Source organism: Leopardus geoffroyi, chromosome B3 (genome assembly GCF_018350155.1).
Source record: "Leopardus geoffroyi isolate Oge1 chromosome B3, O.geoffroyi_Oge1_pat1.0, whole genome shotgun sequence".
Lineage (NCBI taxonomy): Eukaryota > Metazoa > Chordata > Mammalia > Carnivora > Felidae > Leopardus > Leopardus geoffroyi.
Genome location: NC_059337.1, coordinates 119,232,025 through 119,251,422, shown reverse-complemented (window position 1 = coordinate 119,251,422; position 19,398 = coordinate 119,232,025). Strand labels below are relative to the sequence as shown.

General features: G+C 40.1%; 1 protein-coding gene across 7 annotated transcripts in view; it reads right to left on the bottom strand.

Annotated features, from left to right (window-relative positions):
* ZNF410 (zinc finger protein 410) overlaps nt 1–19,398 on the bottom strand; it is a 49,620-nt gene that overhangs the window by 3,184 nt on the left and 27,038 nt on the right. For 3 of the 7 annotated variants that reach the window (XM_045448169.1, XM_045448173.1, XM_045448170.1), the window contains 6 exons: nt 14,231–14,381; nt 13,446–13,627; nt 8,750–8,839; nt 5,623–5,748; nt 4,744–4,884; nt 3,172–3,299 (listed from right to left, as the gene is read on the bottom strand). In XM_045448169.1, coding sequence (XP_045304125.1) covers nt 3,172–3,299; nt 4,744–4,884; nt 5,623–5,748; nt 8,750–8,839; nt 13,446–13,627; nt 14,231–14,381 — 818 coding nt within the window. Of the gene's footprint in view, nt 1–3,171; nt 3,300–4,243; nt 4,449–4,743; nt 4,885–5,622; nt 5,749–8,749; nt 8,840–13,445; nt 13,628–14,230; nt 14,382–19,398 lie in introns of those variants that run through there. The other 4 variants (XM_045448174.1, XM_045448175.1, XR_006704141.1 and 1 more) reach the window with 3 other exon arrangements.

Here is a 19,398-nt window from a genome sequence, read left to right as displayed (position 1 = left end):
GATTCCATAGTTGTGTGCCCTGTTCCCTCTCACCTTCTACCCTTGTACACACTGCTTGCTACCTTTATGCCTGTTATCTTCTTCCAATCCCTCCCACTTATCCATCAAGATAACTGCTATTCATTCCTCAGGTCTCAAACCTAGAATTCATTCCCTGACTTCCCCCAAGGCTAGCACTTACTACACCATATAAAAATTGCCAGTTTATTGATCTGTCACCCTTCCCATGCTCTCTGTACAGTACAACTCCAGGGGCACCATTTGCACAGTTATAAAAGGCAACGATTGTACTTTGTTTACTATTGTATAACTAGTACCCAGCAGAGGGCCTTGCACATATTAGGTATATAGCACCCTGTTGGCTAAGGTTTTCTGTTCATTTTCTTGTTGTTGTTTTGTTATTTCAGAAAGAGCGAGCGAGAGAGTGCCTGAGTGGGGGAGACGGGACTGGGGAAGAGAGAGAGAATCTTAAGCAGGCTCCACACTCAGCGTGGAGCCCAACTTGAGCGCAACGTGAGCCCAATATGGGGCTTGATCCCACAACCCTGGGATCGTGACCTGAGCCGAAATCAAGAGTCAGACGCTCAACCAATTGAGTCACCCAGGCTCCCCTTGACTAAGTTTTTATACATCTGGTATTTATTTGAGGAAACTTGGAATGATTCATTAAAAAAGGTATTTAGCAATACAGGAGAGAAAAGCTCCAAGGTTTCAAATATAAAAAAGGAAAAGGCTGAGTGTTGGGGACTGGCTTGTCAGAATGACAATTTCTAGTAGGTAAAAAAGAAATAATTTTTCTGAACTGTTGCGGAGCGATCCAGTAGTTGATGAAAGCTTTTCTCTGACAGAAGGATCACAGTTCATAAAAGCAGGAAGAAAAAGGGAATTAGGATATCACCATTTTGCAAGCCTTAAAAAAAAACAACAAACTGATCTAGGCCATGATCAGTAATGTTTACCAAAATTTTTATGTAACCCATTGGTCAATCATTAAGCTTAGTAAGAGGACAACTGAATACCATATGTCTCCTGTGAACTGTAACAGAAAGCAAGAGTACCACCTATAAAATATTCTTGCCAAGGAAGGGGGAAAAAACATGAATCTAAGCTCCTAACTACCAGTTTTTAGAAAATCTCTGGATAGAGAAATATATTAAACAGCAAAAGGAGTCAATCAGCCAAAACCAGAATGTAGGAAATTATATAGGACAAATAACCCAATTCCTTAAATAGCCATTCTGGAAAAAAAAAGACAGGGGGGAAGAGGGGGAGACTATTAGAGATAAAGAGAATTAAGAGAATTATTAACCAAATGCAATGAATGGGGCTTGTCTGAATCCTAATTCAAACCAACCAACCATTAAAGGACATTTTGAGAAAAAAAAGGAATATAGACTGTTTGAGGATATCAATAAATCGTTAATTTTATTGGGTGTGATGAAGACAGCTATGAAAAAAACATGTTTGTTTTTAAAATTTTTTTTAATGTTTATTTTTGACAGAGAGAGACAGAGCATGAGAGGGGGAGGGGCAGAGAGAGGGGGAGACACAAAATCTGAAGCAGGCTCCAGGCTCTGCATTGACAGCACAAAGCCCCATGCATGGCTCGAACTCATGGAGCATGAGATCATGACCTGAACCGAAGTTGGATGCCAACCAACTGAGCCACCCAGGCGCCCCCAAAAAACTTATCTGTTAGAGGTATATCCTGAAATACCTACAAATGAAATGGTATGTCTGTGATTTGGTTTTAAATACTCCATCCAGCACAGGGGTGCCTGGGTGGCTCAGTTAAGAGTCCAATTTCATCTCAGGCCATGATCTTAGGGTTCATGGGTTCGAGCCCTGCACTGGGCTCTGCGCTGACAGCAGAGAGCCTGGAGCCTGCTTCGGATTCTTTGTTTCCCTCTCTCTCTTCCCCTCCCCAACTCGTGCTCTGTCTCTCAAAAATAAATAAATAAATGTTAAAAAAATGTTTAAATACTCCAGCACAAACAGAACAGCAGCAACAAATTGTAGGTAGGAAGAGAGAAAATAAGAACAGTAGAAAGCTAACTGTTGAAGTTGGGTGATAGGTACATGAGTACTATACTCTCTCTCACTGTACTTTATGAAAACTTCTATAACAAAAATTTTAAAACACATAAATGAAGAGGGGAAATAACAAAGGAAGTCTTCATAGGTGAGACATGTTCCAAAGCAGTAGCCAGGAGAAAGTGGATTAGGAAAAACCAATGATACCAATAGCAAAAAAACTTTCAATATAATACAAGCAAGACTCAGACAATGGGTCATAATGATGACATACAAGGAAAGATCCTGGCAAAAACATGAACATGCATGGCCAAAGCCCTGTGATCCTGAGGATCCCCAGGAAGCTTACAGAATAATCAAGAATATTCAATATAGGATGCAGTCATTTGAATACGGCAACAGTTGTGGTATCAGGTTATAATGAAAGGACAGGGGAAAAAGATGGGACAGCACTGTAAGAGATACTGTAATACGTATCCAGGATACCCAGGTTTTGGCAAAAGTTTATACATATGAAATGAGCTCATGATGAAGTCATTTACTCCCAAGACAAAAGACCAATAAAATATCCTAAGATTCTAGAAGCCTGACAAGTTTTCATTCTGTTTTCTGGGTTGGAGCCAAGACCATAAAGATGGGAGTGCTTAGAATAAACTTAAAACTTTCCCTGCTTTAGATAATGGTTCTCATTCCACAAGCAAGTGAACATGTCCTGTATGTCCAGTTGGTTCAGCCTGGTACAAAATGAACAATGATTACTTTCAATGATTTTGTCACTACTCTTTTTGCTCAAGGACCACTTTGTCCCAGGATATTATTTTCCTTATAAAATAAAAGCAATATCCTTATGTCATAGGCAGAGAACAGTAGGAGCAGATATCATTCAGTAAGGTATGTATACAAAGGAAATTAAAGCTGAGAGACCCAGCCGTGAGTGACCGATCTCCCAATCCAGGAGACCCTAACAATCAAGTTTCTTTCAAATCTGGTCTCATGCTTAGCTTAAAGGAAGATCTTCTAGTCAAAGTTTCCAGGAAAGGGAAACTGGAGTCAGTTTCAGATTTTCTAAACTAGATCTCTAACCACTGTCCACATTAGTCTCTACAGAAACAAAGTAAGGGCAAGAGATAAATTTACCTCCTGTGGATTTACGGCAGTTAAGACAGAAACCTCATATGACTGCCTCCCTGACTGCATGGTCACCAAGTGATGTGTCACATCAGGCACTGAAGACAGGGGACGTGGGGATCCTTCAGCAAGCACCTCTGAAACAGCAGAAAATGTCTCAATGAAAAGTGAATCCACAGTTACACCTACCTGCATTATCAAGCCTCATTAAGAACACTAAAAACTGTTCCCTGAAAAACCCATATTCCTATATTTTTTCCAAATTAATTCCTGTCTGATAATCATTACCAGTGAATTTAGAAAGTACGACAAAAGGGGGATGGGAAGGAAAGGCAAGAAATCCTGATGTAAGAGCTGACCATTTTGTAATATACCAATTTAAAGTAATATAGCTTTAGCACTGTTAACTGGATTAACTGTGATTTGAAACAGGGCAAACTCTGCTTATGCAGGCAAATCAGGAGACCAGAGCCAACCCTTAAAGCAGCCACCAATGATAGAAACAGCATAATATGAGCAAGTCAAGAACTTAGGTCTGGCTTCAAAGTTCCTGTACTCAGTGTCCCTTCCTTCCTTGAGACTTTCTTCCTTAAGAATGGCAAAGTAGTTCCATGCAATTTCTGTGTCTTACACTTTGGTTATCCACTAGTATCATTTACAAAACCGAGGAGGCTTGTTGTGGAAGCACACTCTGGCCCATGTAGACTCCACACAGAAGTTACACAAACATGGTCACCTATACACAAAACTGAACGGGATATGAGGAGTAACTAAAACACAGGATCTCAGACTTTATCAAGTGAAGTCACCAGAAAAGTCTTCTGGAAACAGTTCATACATAAACTACTTAGCCCCCTAAAAAATTAAAAGTTTCTTCCAGGGGGGCTTTCAATACCTACTGCTCTTCCAGACTGCACCGTGCAATGTAACATTTGCTTATATACTATTTTCTGTTCACTGTTGTCTCCCGTATGTAAATTTTGACTTCTCAACTACATTTTAAGGTCCCTGCTTTCTACTTTTATCTTTCCCATGGTGCCAGGCACACAGTAGGCACTGAATAAATGCATGCTGACCTCACCTGTTAAGTTTTTCAGAGAAGAGGGCCTGGCCTGTGTAACTTGGGTGAAATTTCTATACCAGAGAGGAGCAACTGTTTCCTAGAGAGCCCTTTCTTTTCTCCAGAAGATATGGCTTTTGAAGGTATGGAGAAATTGCTTTATATCTCCTCTGTAAAACCTGGTTATGTTCTGTTTAAATGTTTTAAAAGTTAAGTTCTTCCAAAACTGCAATAGGAAAGATAGAAATAGTTGGGCTAGGATGCTAGGATTATGGATAATTTTCTTCTTAAAATTTTTTGTTACTCTTTTGTTACGTCATCTGTTAAACGAAAAAGAATTTTTTTTTTTAACAGATTCACTTATCCATCCCAGAGACAAAGAATACAAATGCTACTCAATCATACCACAGCTACTCACAAGAAATGAAATTAATTAAAACCTCCATTTTGGAGACAACCCCATTCCTTAGTCCCTAGTTGCAGCCCATTTTCCCCAAATAAAGGAGAGTTGAAAGTCTTACCATCATCAACTCCTAGGATAGAATTGGTATTTGGTAGGTTCAAGGACTCTCCACCAAGGCTGGGCTGGGAATTCATAGGCACCAGGTTTTTACTGGTTACTGAAGCCTCTTCAAGCAAACTACTGCCCATTAATGGCTCAGCTGCACAGAGAATAGGATGTAAGAGACATGCAGCGGTCAAGGCTGTGCCTGGTCCCCATTTCCCTTCATGGGAAGCTGACTTTTTCTTTCGGAAGTGGAAGCCAACCTGTATCTTGGATGCTACCTAGTTTTGGGAGCAAGAGTAAACCTAGAAGGGAAGGGCGGAGCCTCACAGATAAATATCCTTGCCTGTGATCAGCAGGTGGAGAATTAAGGTATGAAATGGGATGGATGTGTCCTTGGAAAGGAGTATTTGGAATAAAATAATTGATTAAAATAACACGTGGAAAAAAATAATAAAAATGAGTTATCAAATTTAAGTTAGGGTAAAAAGGGAGTCATGACTGATACATAAAAAATGTTTAAAACCTTGTCTTATAGAAATCTTTATCACAGTAATACTCAAATGCTGGTTCATGGATCAGCACGAGTTACCACCAAACTCACTAGGGAAACTTAAAAACTACAGATTCTGGGATCTTATTCCCAAATAATCTCATTTACCAGGTTGTATTGTTTTATTTGGGAATGAAGAGTGGACAAGCAATACAAATATATACATTTTAAAAGCTTATAGATTTTATTATACAGCTACATTGGAAACCACTAGTCAATCCAGTGAGACCAGGTCTTTCTCCCCAACACAGAATCTGAAAATTTCCAAACAACCAGACATGCCAGTCATTTGGCTTTTTGAAACCAGAAGATATAGCCCTCCACTACACCCTCTCTTCTCACCAGTTTGCTCCTGCTCTTGACTCCCAGCTGCTCCTAGCTGCAAATGATGCTTTCTCATGTGCACATTCCTACTCCCACTCTGAGAGAAGGTCTTCCCACATACTTGACACTGATGGGGCTTCTCTCCTGAAACAGAGACCAGGTTAAGACAGGGTAGCCAAAAAGACAGGGTACATTCCTGACAGCAAGAGAACAGATTCAAGACCAGGACAGAGAAGCCCAGAGAATGTTAAGCTAAACATAAGAGGCTTTTTCCTTCTCCCATTCTCCACCCAGCCTCGGAGGCCCCCAGCCTCCAAACTTTCAGTACACCAGAGAAGGCAGGAAGAGTTCACCAGGAGAGCTTGGCACGCTCACTGCTCCCAGCCCCTATCCTTCCCACACCCACTGTACTGCTGCCTTCACAACCTCTGGTATCAGGTCATGGCGGCCATGTAGAATACTTCCTTCCTTTTCCAGATACAGTCTTCCATGGACCTCCAGAACACGTACCATCCTCAAGGATCCCAACCCTGCATTCATAATACCCCCTTATTCCACTTCCCACCACCACTCTCACAGTCTTCAGTGTTTACACCGATGGCTCTTCCACATGGCAATCTGAACTACCCTCTGTGTCCTCGAGTCCAAAACTCTCAGTCGGCTTTCCACCTACTCAGACAATCACACTTAGAGCTAGGGTCAGAAACACATGCCTACAAGGGACCAGCCTGTGACAAAAGTAAGTGAAATGGCCAGAAAACTTCCAGAAATGGCAAATCTGTAGAGACATAAAGCTAACCAGTGGTTGCCTGGATCTGGGGGCGGAAGCAGGAACTGACAACGAGGGGGGCAAAAAGAAACCTTCTGGTGTGACAGAAGTGTTCTAAAACTGGATTGTAGTGATGACTGTATAATTCTATATATTTTCTAGAAATCACTGATTTGTATGCTTATAATGGATGAATTTCAAGGTACATGCATTACACATCAAAAAAGCTGTTGATGGGGCACCTGGCTAGCTCAGTGGAGCATGAGACTCTTGATCTCAGGATTGTGAGTTCAAGCCCCATGATGGGTGTAGAGATTACTTAAAAATAAAGTCTTAAGCTCTCCCAGGACAGCGAAAGAGTAGGTCTGGGGAGCCACCCCTGGAGCCAGAGCTGTCGTGTCCCCCTCCTCTTTTAATTTCCCACTGCCAACAATAAAGGCCTTTCCTACCATAACAAAAAACAAAAAACAAAAAAAAAAAAAAAGAAAAAATTAAAAAAAATAAAGTCTTAAAAAAAGCTGTTAAAAAAGAACTAAAATGGATTGACATACAGTGACTATACAGAAACCCATGAATTCAAACTAATACTAATGAGAAAGAAAGGCAATTATCTGACACTACTAGAAGAAACAAGAGCACCAATTTCTTATTTTGAAAACTCATAATCAAAAGAAATTAAAAGAAAAAGATGACATATTTATTCTCCATTCCTGTACAGATTACCAAATAGCCCTACTGCATAGAGAAGAGACCTATTATACACAGAATTCCAGCTGATGTGAACAAAATAACAGAATTAGAAACCTACCACTTTAATATCCTAATGAAATAACGAATTCAGGCATCATTCAGAGATGAAACCATAAAGCAAAAGGTTGCTGGGGAAATTTACAGTGTGAGTATCACGGTGTTACCACCTGAACCTACTGATGAATTCTGTAACCAAGCACTATGTGCCTCCTGATGTGATAAATAATGAAACACATACGACCATCTATAACATATCCATGCTAAATCTTTGAACCTTTGAGGTTTTTAGGGCTTACTTCCTTTTATAGGAAATCTAGGGGAACAAGTTAAATGACATAAAAGGAAACAAACCAACAAATCCAGAATATGGGACATTCTATAAAACCCAACTAACTCCATTATGCAGTAAGTCTATGACATGAAAGAAAAAAAGTGAGTACAGATGGATTTAGAGAAGACTTACTCAGTACAATAATTAAACCTTGTTGGATCCTGATTTAAACAAACCCACTTTAAAAGGCACTTTTGAGAAAAGTGAAGAAAAACTAAACACGGATTGGGTAGGAGATAAAACTAAGAAATTGTTAGTCCAGAAAGGTATGATAATAGTATTGTTGTTATATAAGAAGACATCTTTATTTACTCTTATGTATATTTGAAATAATTTTATGTAATAAAATTAAGTAAAATAAAATAAAAACACTCTATAAGCCAAGCAAAACCTACGTAGAAGTCTACATCTAAGCCACAGGTTATCATTTGCCACCTCTGCTTAGAACTTGTCATCATATAAAAAACTGCTCCGTTCCTACAAGCTCAGCTCTGAAATTCATGTCCCTGATTGATTACATCTTTCCAACTCCCTCATTCCCACTGAACTGCTTCACTGCCCTCATCGTAAACAACTTCCAGTTCCTTCTCTCCACTCCTCCTATTCTGGCTTCCCTATACTTCCTGTGGCTAACGACTTGAATAATTACTTGATTCTGTTCTAGAATCTCTCCACTTTGAGTTTTCTTCTGCCTTGGCAAGTCTGTGCTTTGAATGACCTCCATGGTCCATACCTGATATAATTTATAAAGCACCCAGCACAGTGGCAAATAAATTTGCAAATAAATCTCCTCAGAAAAGCTCTGAATTAGAAAGCAATTCAGTCAATGGCTAAGCTGAAAATAAGAAAAATCAGTTTTTTTCCCCTTTGATTATACAACCCTTTGAATTCAATCATTAAGAGCCTTGATTTTTAATTTTGTCATGAGGAGAAGCGAACTTTATGTTGAACAGTTTGTTACTTTCTAGATTTCTTTTTTTTTTTTTTTTAAGTTTATTTATTTATTGTTGAGTGTGGCCATGCACATGTGCAAGTGTGGGAGCAGGGGAGGGACACGCAGAGAGAGGGAGAGAATCCCAAGCAGGCTCCACGTGCTCAGCACATGAAGCCTGAAGCAAGGCTCGATCTCAGAAACCATGAGATCATGACCTGAGCTGAAATCAAGAGTCAGAGCTTAATTGACTGAGCAACCCAGGCGCCCCCTCTAGATTTCTTTATACCATCCCCCTCCCACACATTTACACTTTTGGTTCTCCACCTTCCCTGAGATCTATGAATGGCCAGAGTTCTAGTACCTGAGTGAACCACCAAATGTTTTCGGAGGCTAGAATACTCAGCAAAGGAACGGCCACATCCTTGGGCTTCACAAAGGAAAGGCTTCTCTCCTAGAGACAGAAAATAAGTTAAAGACTTAGTCTTCTGATGAATTGACTATCTATTACTCTCTTTTCCCATTAATCTTACTCTGTTTCCAATGACTTGCTCTGATTTCTTGAATTCATGCTATATAATTTCAATTGGGCCATTCAGCAAGTGTCATCTCTCAATGATCTCCTAGTGGACAGCCACCATATAGTCCTGCCCTCTTCTTTAGAGTGGCTACCTCTGAGCATCATACTTCTTTCTCCCACCTGGCTCAAGGGCTGACCCCAAGCTACAATGACCTACCTTCTTCAGTAATCCCATCCCTTTTGAGGGTATCAAGATCAACACCATATATGCTATCAGGATTTTTACTTTCAATCAATTCTCTTTATGATTCAGTTTCTAAATCCACTAAAAAGTAGAGATTTCTACAAGTTACAAAATAGGTATTACATAGTCCTTTTCTATAAAGCAAACAAAAACAGGTGTTCAGTCAGAAGTATAAAGAAAAACCTGTAACAATATGCTAAAGGTAGTTATATCCTGACAGTGGTATTATGGATGGTTTGCTTTCTTCTTTATGCTTTTCTGGAAGTTTCATTGTTTACAGTATTACTTTGTTATTTTAAAAATCAAAGATGCATGGTAAAAATTAATTAAGGTCTGTAGACTGAAAGTACTATTAACTTTCTGGTTTTGATATTGTACTGTGGCTACATAAGATGTCACATTTTGGGGAAACTGGGTGAAGCACACAACAAAACCCTTTGCACTATTTTTTAAATTTTTTTAATGTTTCTTTATTTTTTTTTTTTTATTTAAAAAAATTTTTTTTAATATTTATTTATTTTTGAGAGAGACAGAGAGACAGCACGAGAGGCAGAGGGGCAGAGAGAGGAGGAGACACAGAATCTGAAGCAGGCTCCAGGCTCCAAGCTATCAGCACAGAGCCCGATGTGGGGCTTGAACTCAGAGAGTGCAAGATCATGACCTGAGCTGAAGTCAGCGGCTTAACCAACTGAGCCACCCAGGCGCCCCTGTTTCTTTATTTTTAAGAGAGAGAGAGACAGAGCATGAGTGGGGTAGGAGCAGAGAGAGACACACACACACACACACACAGAATCCGAAGCAGGCTCCAGGCTCTGAGAGGTGGGCACAGAACCCAAAGTGAGGCTTGAACCCATGAACCGTGAGATCATGACCTGAGTCGAAGTAGACACTTAACCGACTGAGCCACCCAGGCACCCCTCTTTGTACTATTTTCACAACTACTCATGAGTCTATAATTATTTCAAAATAAGAAGTGGAAAAAAAAATCAGAGATGCAGTTCTTATCTGAAGGTCACAGACTAGTATGAGAGAGAGAAATGTATTCATACATAACTTTAATGTAAGTTTCTGTACAAAAAAAGTACTGTAAGTGTTTAGAAAAGAGAGGAATTCTAATTGTGGTAATTTTTTTTTTTTTTTTTAAAGAAGCTGAATTTAAGCTGATCTTAAAAGATGACAAGGAAGGAAGGGAATTTCAGGCACAAAGAACAGTGTGAGCACAGCCTTGAAACTAAGAGTGCCCAGGACAAGTTCAGAAAATAGCAAGTGTAAAACAAGAAGTATACCTATTGGTCTCTGCCTCTGGTTCCTGACACGGAGCTCCTAAATCCCTTGGAATTTTCTAGGTGATAGTAGTGTCTCTTATTCTAGTGAGGTAACTCTTGGGTGGGCTCCTAGATAAGGGCTGCTCTCCAGAAAGACCAAGCCATGATTAGAAGCTTGGGATTTTCAGCCCCATCCCCTACTCTCCAGAGAGGGAAGAGGGGCTGGACATGGAAATTAATAACTGATGATGCCCACATGGAGAAGCCTCTATAAAATTCCCGAAGTACAGGGTCCGGAAGCTTTCTGGTTTGTGAACACAACTACACGCCAGAAGGGTAGCACACTCCATCTCCATGCGGGCAGAAATCCCTGTACTTCAGACCTTTCCAGATCTCGCCCTATATATCTCTTTGTCTGGCTATTCACCTGTATCCTTTAGCATATCCTTTATTATACAATAAACTAGTAGATGTAAATAAGTGTTTCCCTGAGTTCTATGAGATGTTCTCACAAATAACTGAATTCAAAGGAGGATCATGGGAACTTCTGATTTGTAGCCTGGTCAGACAGAAGTTGTGAGCAACATGGGAACCTACTACTTGCAACTGCCATCTGAAGCAGTATGGGAACTATCTTGTGGGACTGAGCCCTTGATCTGTGGGATCTGATGCTATCTACAGGTAGACAGTGTTAGAATTAAGTTAAATTGTAGGACACCCCGCTGGTATTGCAGAGAATTGTTTGGTATGAGAAAAATCCTCACACATTTGGTGTCAGAAGTGTTGTCAGTGTGGCAGCAGTGTGAAAGTAAAGGAGAAACCCAGGAAGAGCGAGTTTCCCTACCCGGCAACTAAAGCTGACACGGTGACAACAGGGGAGCTGGGCATGGAAAGGGGGACAACACTGCTCTGGATTATACTGTTCTTTCAGACTGTACCACAGTTTAATGTTTGTGACTTTCCAGTGAGTGGTCTGTAACTTTTCTGAAAACATGTTTATATACTCACACCTACCCCAAAATGCTAGGCACTCAAAAGTTGCCAAATAAATGAATAATATACTTGTTATTACAGCCTTAGAACAAGACTCATCAGAATCTAGTGGCATGAATCACCGCATCAAGCTGGCTTAGGTGAGATGGCCTTCGCATTTGGAAACTGAGAGGATGGTGATTTTTGCTGAAAGGAAAAGACACAGGAGAAGAGGATGGTCAAGAGGCAATGCTGCGTAATGATTAAGAGCATGAGTCCATTAATGTTGAGTTCAAATCTTGACACCACCACTTATTAGTACGGGGAAGATAGCTGACCTCTCTGAGAAGCAGCTTTTTCTCTATAAAATTAACACAATACAATCTCGAAAGATTATTTTGAGAACTGAGACACTACAAGTTAAGTATCTTCAGCATAGTGTCTGGCACATAGTCAGCCCTCATGGTAAACCACTGAAATTGGTAGCTTTAATTACTATCGTTACTACTAATAAAGACCAAAACTGTGGCTCAGTTTTGACATTTGAGATAATGTGAATTATCAGGATTTGAAATCAAAATCCTTGTAAGAGCTTTGGAGTCAGATCAGAATTCAAATCTCAACCCTGCCTTTTCCTAGCTGCGTAATGTTGGGCAAGTTATTTAACTCTAATCTCCCGTTTCTTCATCAACAAATATAGTATCTCATGCATAAAGTATCCTTGAGAATTAAATGGGATAATGTGTATGTGCCGGACCCATATTAAATTGTGTCAATAAATGCTAACTTTTATTATTATATTAATTATGGCGACTCAGATCTGGGAGGCATCCAGGGAGAAATGATCACATTGAGCCCTGAGACTGCAATGAGAGAGCACACTGAGTGAAATGGGAGAAACATGAAATTCTGAAAATGATGAACAATTAGAGGAGATTAACAAGGGAGAGCTAGAAAGAGCTAGAATGAAGAGAGAAAATAAGGTCATGCCCCAAAGTAAAAGGAAGCATTTTAAGATGTTCAGTTTTATCAAATCTACAAACATAAGGAGCAGCACGAAGATGAACGGGTTAATGAATTCAAAAATCAAGTACGGTGAACTCTACCTACTTCTTCCCTAATCTATTCAGCTAGATGTTTTTCTTGTTCTTTTATTCAAACTGCTTCTTGGAGCAAGTATAGTTTACTCTCTCAAGAAAGAGCTGAGAACACAGCTATTCTGCCCTAAAACATATCCAGTGGTAATGGCACTCTAGTAGGAATCACAGGGACATACCTGGAACAAGTTTCACTTTTTAATGCCCTTTAATTGTATTTGCTATTGTTTTAGCAACGCAAGAATAAAGAAGAGACAAAGAAAGTGGCAAGAGAGGGGGAAGAACAGTTACACATCCTCAGAGATCAGTCTTGGTTCAGTGATTAAACTCTGACAAGAGACTTAGCACATTTTAGGCTTGGAAAGTCGCCCTTAAACTCTCAGAATGAGAGTCAAGGTATTTTTATCGTGGTCCTTTGGTATTAACATGCCGTTGGACCCAAATCAAGTCACGTTTCCATTTTGCTTCTCATGTTGTGAGGCTTTAACAAGAAAGCAAACTCCTCAAAGTCAGGGGTTAAAATTAGCTTTTGTATTTCCCCCCACCTTACCCCATTTGGTGGCTAGAAGAGGCTCTGTATGGTTTGTATAATTCAATAAATATTACTGACCAAAATTACAACCAAGTAACATTTGAAGAAATTTAGCAATAATAATTTTGTCCATATCTCATCATATCATTGTTATCAGAGAAGGTCTTATATGCCTTCCTACACTTTAAGCTCCTGGAGGCAGAAATTAACACTGCCCATTCCTCACACACAGGTGAAAAGTCAATAAATGTGACTGAATTAATTGAAAAGTGCCACGAAGCATGTGAAAAAAAGAAATTCCACTTTTCGAGTTCTAGCAACAACCCTAGACCTTCATTTCTATTTCCACCTCAGAGCCTTTCTAAGGACAGGCAAGCAAACCCTGAGCCAAGTGGTAGATTGCCTGCAGGAATGTTGGGGTTGCACACACCTGTATGGATGCGCAAGTGGTTCTTCAGATTTCCAGCTGTAGTGAACTGCTTACCACAGCTAGACTCGGGGCACATAAAGGGCTTCTCCCCATTATGAGTCCTCATATGCACCTTCAGCCTCTGCAACACATAAAAGCTTTTCCCACAACCTTCCGCCGGACAGATGAAAGAGCGGTCATTTCTGCAACAACAAAACAAAACAAAACAAAAACAAACCAACAAAAACAAATCACATAAGCACCAATACCTGAAAATGCTCTTTGCTAGAAAGGGCAAGTCACAGCTCCTGTTGCCTCTCAAAGCAGACAGTAACTCACAAACCTAGGTATGTCAGAATCACCTGATGTCTGCTAAAACTACAGATGCCCAGGACTGCCTTCCCTTTTTTTTTTTTTTAAAGTAATCTTACGCCCGATGTGGGTCTTAAACTTACGACCCCAAGATCAAGAGCTGCGTGCTCTACCTACTAAGCCAGCCAGGCGCCCACACCTTACTTGTTGAATACTGATTTTCATAGGTTTGAGAGTAGGGCCCACACTTTTTTTTTTTAAGTTTCCCAAAAAATTATGTTTTATGTTTTGGCACATTTAGGTGCCAAATGTCTTACTAAATATCTGTAAAGAATGAGGTAAATGAGACAACGCAACCTTTCTATTAAAGAACAAAAGACATCTTAATCACGAGTAAACTGGAGCCCCTGCTTTCCTTTGTCAATTGAGGGACAAGCTCCTCCAGAAGCATCACTGTTCTTGACCTCTAAGCATGGAACCTCAGATATGCTCACCGATGAGTTTTGAGATGGTACTTGAAGTGAGCTGGCCACACAAATGTCCGGTCACAGCCTTCAACTGTACATTTGAGTTTCTTTTCCACTTGAGGAAGGGGCCCAGAATCTTTGGGCTGCCCATCTCCAGAACCAAGGTGGACATTCTCTCCTGTAACAGAGTCACATACTTGTAATCTAGAGAAGGAACCTGTTGAGGTACTTTGGTTCAAACCATAAAGTTCCTATATTTTACTCCTAATGATCAGCAGGCAGATACCTATCTTCAGCTTCCTTAGCTCTCTATATATCCATTTCACAACAGAAGTGAGTGAGCAATTTGTTCCTAACCCTTTAATCCAGAGAATTATCAAAAGCCATCATGCTTTGTTTCACAAGACTAGGCCTCTCTGGCAAATGTCCACATGGTTTCGTATCAAAATAGGAGAGTTAAACCTATTTTGTATTACACAAATTGGCAGGGTAGCAGATACATCAATACCCGGAGTGGGGTGCTAAAGATGACTTCAAGTTCTAGGTATTACAAAGCTTGTATTTATTTTAGGAGGAGCAGCCATTCTGGCTTAGTTGTGGACTTAAGGTTGTGATTTCTTTTGTAAATGATCATTCTTAGATTTCTATCTTCTGAGGTCAATTTGGCTGTTTCTATCATTGTAGAGAATTAGAATAACCTTCCAATTTCCTGTGCTACCTCTTTTTAGTTATAAAACTAAAGAATGCAACAATTTAAGAATGCAAGAACTCAGCTGATTTTAAAATTTCTAAACACATTTTAAAAAGCTAGAGGTAACATCTACTGAAGTTTTTTGTTCAATAGAATAAAAGGAGGAGGGAAAAGGAGCACGTAGGGAGGTTCCTCCCTTAAATTTAAAGAAAATCAGTTAATTAAAAATTTATATAAATCCCAGATTCCCAGGTGGTACTCCTTTTCTTTCATTTTCTTCAAGCATATGGAGTTTATTTTTCTACTATACATACCTTGGGAATAAGATTTATATTTCCAAATTTCCCTCTCAAAAGCCAAGAATAGGGATAATAAATGTTGTACCCATCACACTCCCTGGAACCTGACAACTGATCAGTTTCCATCCCGTCTATTAATCTTATTCTCTTCCTGTCCTACATTCCCTTTGCTGTACACTTCAACTAAGATGGCTTTTGCTAGTTAATATTAACTTTTTCTTTCTTAATGTTGTCCCACAGTTTTTCAATTTAATTGAAAAATACCTGCACATAGGTAAATTTTTAAAATTTCCTGCAACAGGAAATTTCCCACCAACTCCAAAGCTCCAAGCAATTAATGTCTAATGAAAGGTCTGTAGAAATCCCATGCTAATATAGAAATTTAAACCAGTGACATTTGGGGCTTTGTGCATTCAATGTTATAGATACAATGAGAACACTGATATAATCATGAAATTTAAATGGGTTGCCTTGTATTTGAGTCCTCATAAAACCACTCCCTTAAAAACACTAAAGCACTGTTTGCAGAAGACGGATAAGCTTAAAAGGACCTCAGCCAATGATAGCTTTGGATATTTATTTATTTATGTATTTATTTATGTATCTATTTATTTTAGTTTTGGATAGAGATCCTCTGATGAACGGTTCCCCCCACTAAAAAAGAGAAAGACAAGGAAATTCAACACCTCATGCTGGGCATGTCAGATAACACTGTAAACATTTCAAAGATCCCACAGTTATGTGAGAAAGGCCTCTGCATTTGGGATAACATTTCCAGTGACAGTATCATATATAGAATGGCTCAACAAATTTTTTCTGTAAAGGACTAGACAGTAAATATCTTCAGCTTTGAGGACCATATGGTCTCTGTCACAACTACTTAACTTTGCCACTGTAGCAGCCATAGACAATTTGAATGTATGCCTGTGTTCCAACAAAACTTTATTTACACAACGGTTGGTTATTTGGCCCTTTACTAACCCCTGATATACTGCATCATATACAAAATGTAAATATTTCTGTATTTCAGTCAACTTAGATGGAAGTGAAGATGTGCTCTAAAAAACTGCTACAGGACTCTCAAAGTGGCTTTAATAACAACAAAGATATTTATCTTACAAATCCATTTAAATACTGAATAAAATCATTTCATTATATGTTAGTGGGTAAAAAGCAATATTAAATTGATATATTTCATGATTTAAAATGCATGTGTACAGGCACCTGGGTGGCTCAGTCGGTTAAACATCAGACTCTTGGTTTCAGCTCAGATCATGATCTCATGGTTTCATGACTTCGAGTCCCATGCAGGGCTGGCTCTGTGCCGACAGCACAGAGCTTGCTTGGGATTCTCTCTCTCTCCCTCTCTCCACCCCTCCCCCACTCACGCTGTCACTGTCTCACAAAATAAAATTTTTTTTTATTTATTTATTTTTTTTAATTTTTTTTTTCAATGTTTATTTATTTATTTTTGGGACAGAGAGAGACAGAGCATGAATGGGGGAGGGGCAGAGAGAGAGGGAGACACAGAGTCGGAAACAGGCTCCAGGCTCTGAGCCATCAGCCCAGAGCCTGACGCGGGGCTCGAACTCACGGACCGCGAGATCGTGACCTGGCTGAAGTCGGACGCTTAACCGACTGCGCCACCCAGGCGCCCCAAAATAAAATTTTTAAAAAATGTTAAATGCGTTTGTAATCAAAACAATAAAAATTTCAGGTTGGAGTTAAGATGGCAGAGAAGTAGGGGGACTGGGATTTCCCTCATGCCTCAAACACAGCTGTCCTGAGGTCAGAACACTTAGAACAGAATACAGAGTGCAGAATAACAGAAAAATCCCTACAGATGGACAGAGACAGCTTGGTGGGACAGAGGTGTGTGTTTGTGAATTGAGAAAGATAAAATGGTGGGCAGCATAGGCATGGAGGGGAGGAGACCCCTTCTGTGGAGAGACAAAAGGAAGAGAAAGAGAGGCGAAGGAAGCATAGTATTGTGTTTGGACAAAAGAAAAACCTCTCAAGAGCATGAATGGGGAACAAGAAATAAAGGAGTTTCTACTTTGCCGTTTCTACTTTGCAAACGGCCTTAGAAGTGAAGATCAGAGTTTTCAGGGGTACATGACTTTCCCGGCACTGGCCTGGACATGTCCCTGTGTGCACAAGTCTGGGGGGAAAGGGGAGCCCAGCCCTGGAGCACAGTAGCGACCTCAGGGAGCACTGGGAGAGAACAGTCCCTTCCCTCGAGTACTGTGGGAAGAGGGTTTATTGCCCCCCCAAGGACAAAAGATCCTGCAGGCACCTGCCAGCCAGAGGCCCTGTGTCAGCTGGGCGGAGTGGTGCTACCCCAGAACCAGGTCTGCACGAAGCGGGACCCTTTAAGATAGTGGGTTCTGAATGCCAGCCGAGCACCTAGGAGGCATGGGAGACTGTGGAACAGGACAAGCCGCCCACGGCGCTATTCTGTGAGGGCTGCCTGAACAGTGTGGTTTGAGACACCCGGTCTGGGGAGGACAGACCGGGGTGTCGCCGTTTTTCTCCCCATCACCAACACAGTGGGGCTTCAGGGAACAGGAGAGCAGCCTGCAGTGGAGGCCACTGGCTTACACCAAACCCCACCCCTCCGTGCCTGGCAACTGCTTATCTACCAAAGTGGAACTGACACTGACCAAACCAGACGGCCTCTCCTGCAGACCAGCACAGCCACCTGTTCCAGGCCCCAACAGACAACTGGACTGTGGTTTTGTATGTCAGTCTGTTATTGTTTTCTTTTCTTTCCTTCTCTTTTTCCTTCTTTTTCTTTCTACCCTCTTCTTTTTTTTTCTTCCCCTTTTGAAATCAGGCTCACAGTTTCTGACTTGATTTCTGATCGATCTTTATATATATATATATATATATATATATATATATATATATATACATACACGTATATACGTGTATACGTATATATATGTATATGTATATATACGTAATCTTTTTTTCTTTCTTTTTTTCTTTCTCTCTTCTTTATTTTCCTCTCTCTCTCTCTCTCTCTCTGGATTAAGCCTTACAGTTTCTTTGATTCTCTGCCTGTTTTTTTTTTTCACCCCTTCCATTTCTCTCTCTGTATGGAATAAGGTTCCCTCCCTCCCTCCCCCACTTTCCTCTTTTCCAAGGTTACTTCAACAAACACATCAAAGCACACCTGGTGGAAGGTCCAAACAATCCACCACTATGAGCAGTGGGATAGAGCAGCCAAATACTCAACAACAGAGTACACACAACACACTCCAGACAGTTCCTGAAGTGCCAGGCCCTAGACAGTGTACGACCCCGTTTTAATATAGCACTCACAGGTGCGGGACACATAACAAAAGCTATTAAAACACATAAAAGGCAGAAACCTTGTCATAATGATGAAATGGAAGAATTCTCCTCAAAAGAAATTCCAGGAAGAAATGATAGCCAGAGAATTTCTCAAAACAGATATAAATAATATATGTGAACAAGAATTCAGAATAACACTCATAGGACTAATAGCTGGGCTTGAAAAGAGCATAGAAGACAGCAGAGAATCTATTGCTACAGAGATCAAAGACCTAAGAAATAGTCTTGATGAATTAAGAAATGCTATAAATGAGATGCAAAATAAACTAGATGCAGTGACAGCAAGGATGGAAGAAGCAGAGGAGAGAATAGGTGAAATGGAAGATAAAATTATGGAAAATGACGAAGCTGAAAAAAAAAGACAGAAAGAAAATTACTAGACCATAAGGGGAGAATTCGAGTCCTAAGTGATTCAATGGAATGAAATAATATCCATATCACAGGAGTTCCAGAAGAAGATAGAAAGGGGCAGAAGGTTTATCTGAACAAATTATAGCTGACAACTCCCCTAACCTGGGGAAGGAAACAGATATCCAAGTCCAAGAGGCACAGAGAACTCCCTTCAAAAAAAAAACAAAAAAAACAAAAAAAATCAAAATCAGCATCACGACATATCATAGTGAAACTGGCAAAATACAAAGATAAAGAGAGAATTCTGACAACAGCCAGGGACAAACAGATCTCAAACTACAAGGGTAGATACATAAGTGTAGTAGACCTGTCCACTGAAACTTGGCAGGCCAGAAGGGAGTGGCAGGAAATATTCACTGTGCTGAATAGGAAAAATAGGCAGCCAAGAATCCTTTATCCAGCAAGGCTGTCATTCAGAACAGACGGAGAGATAA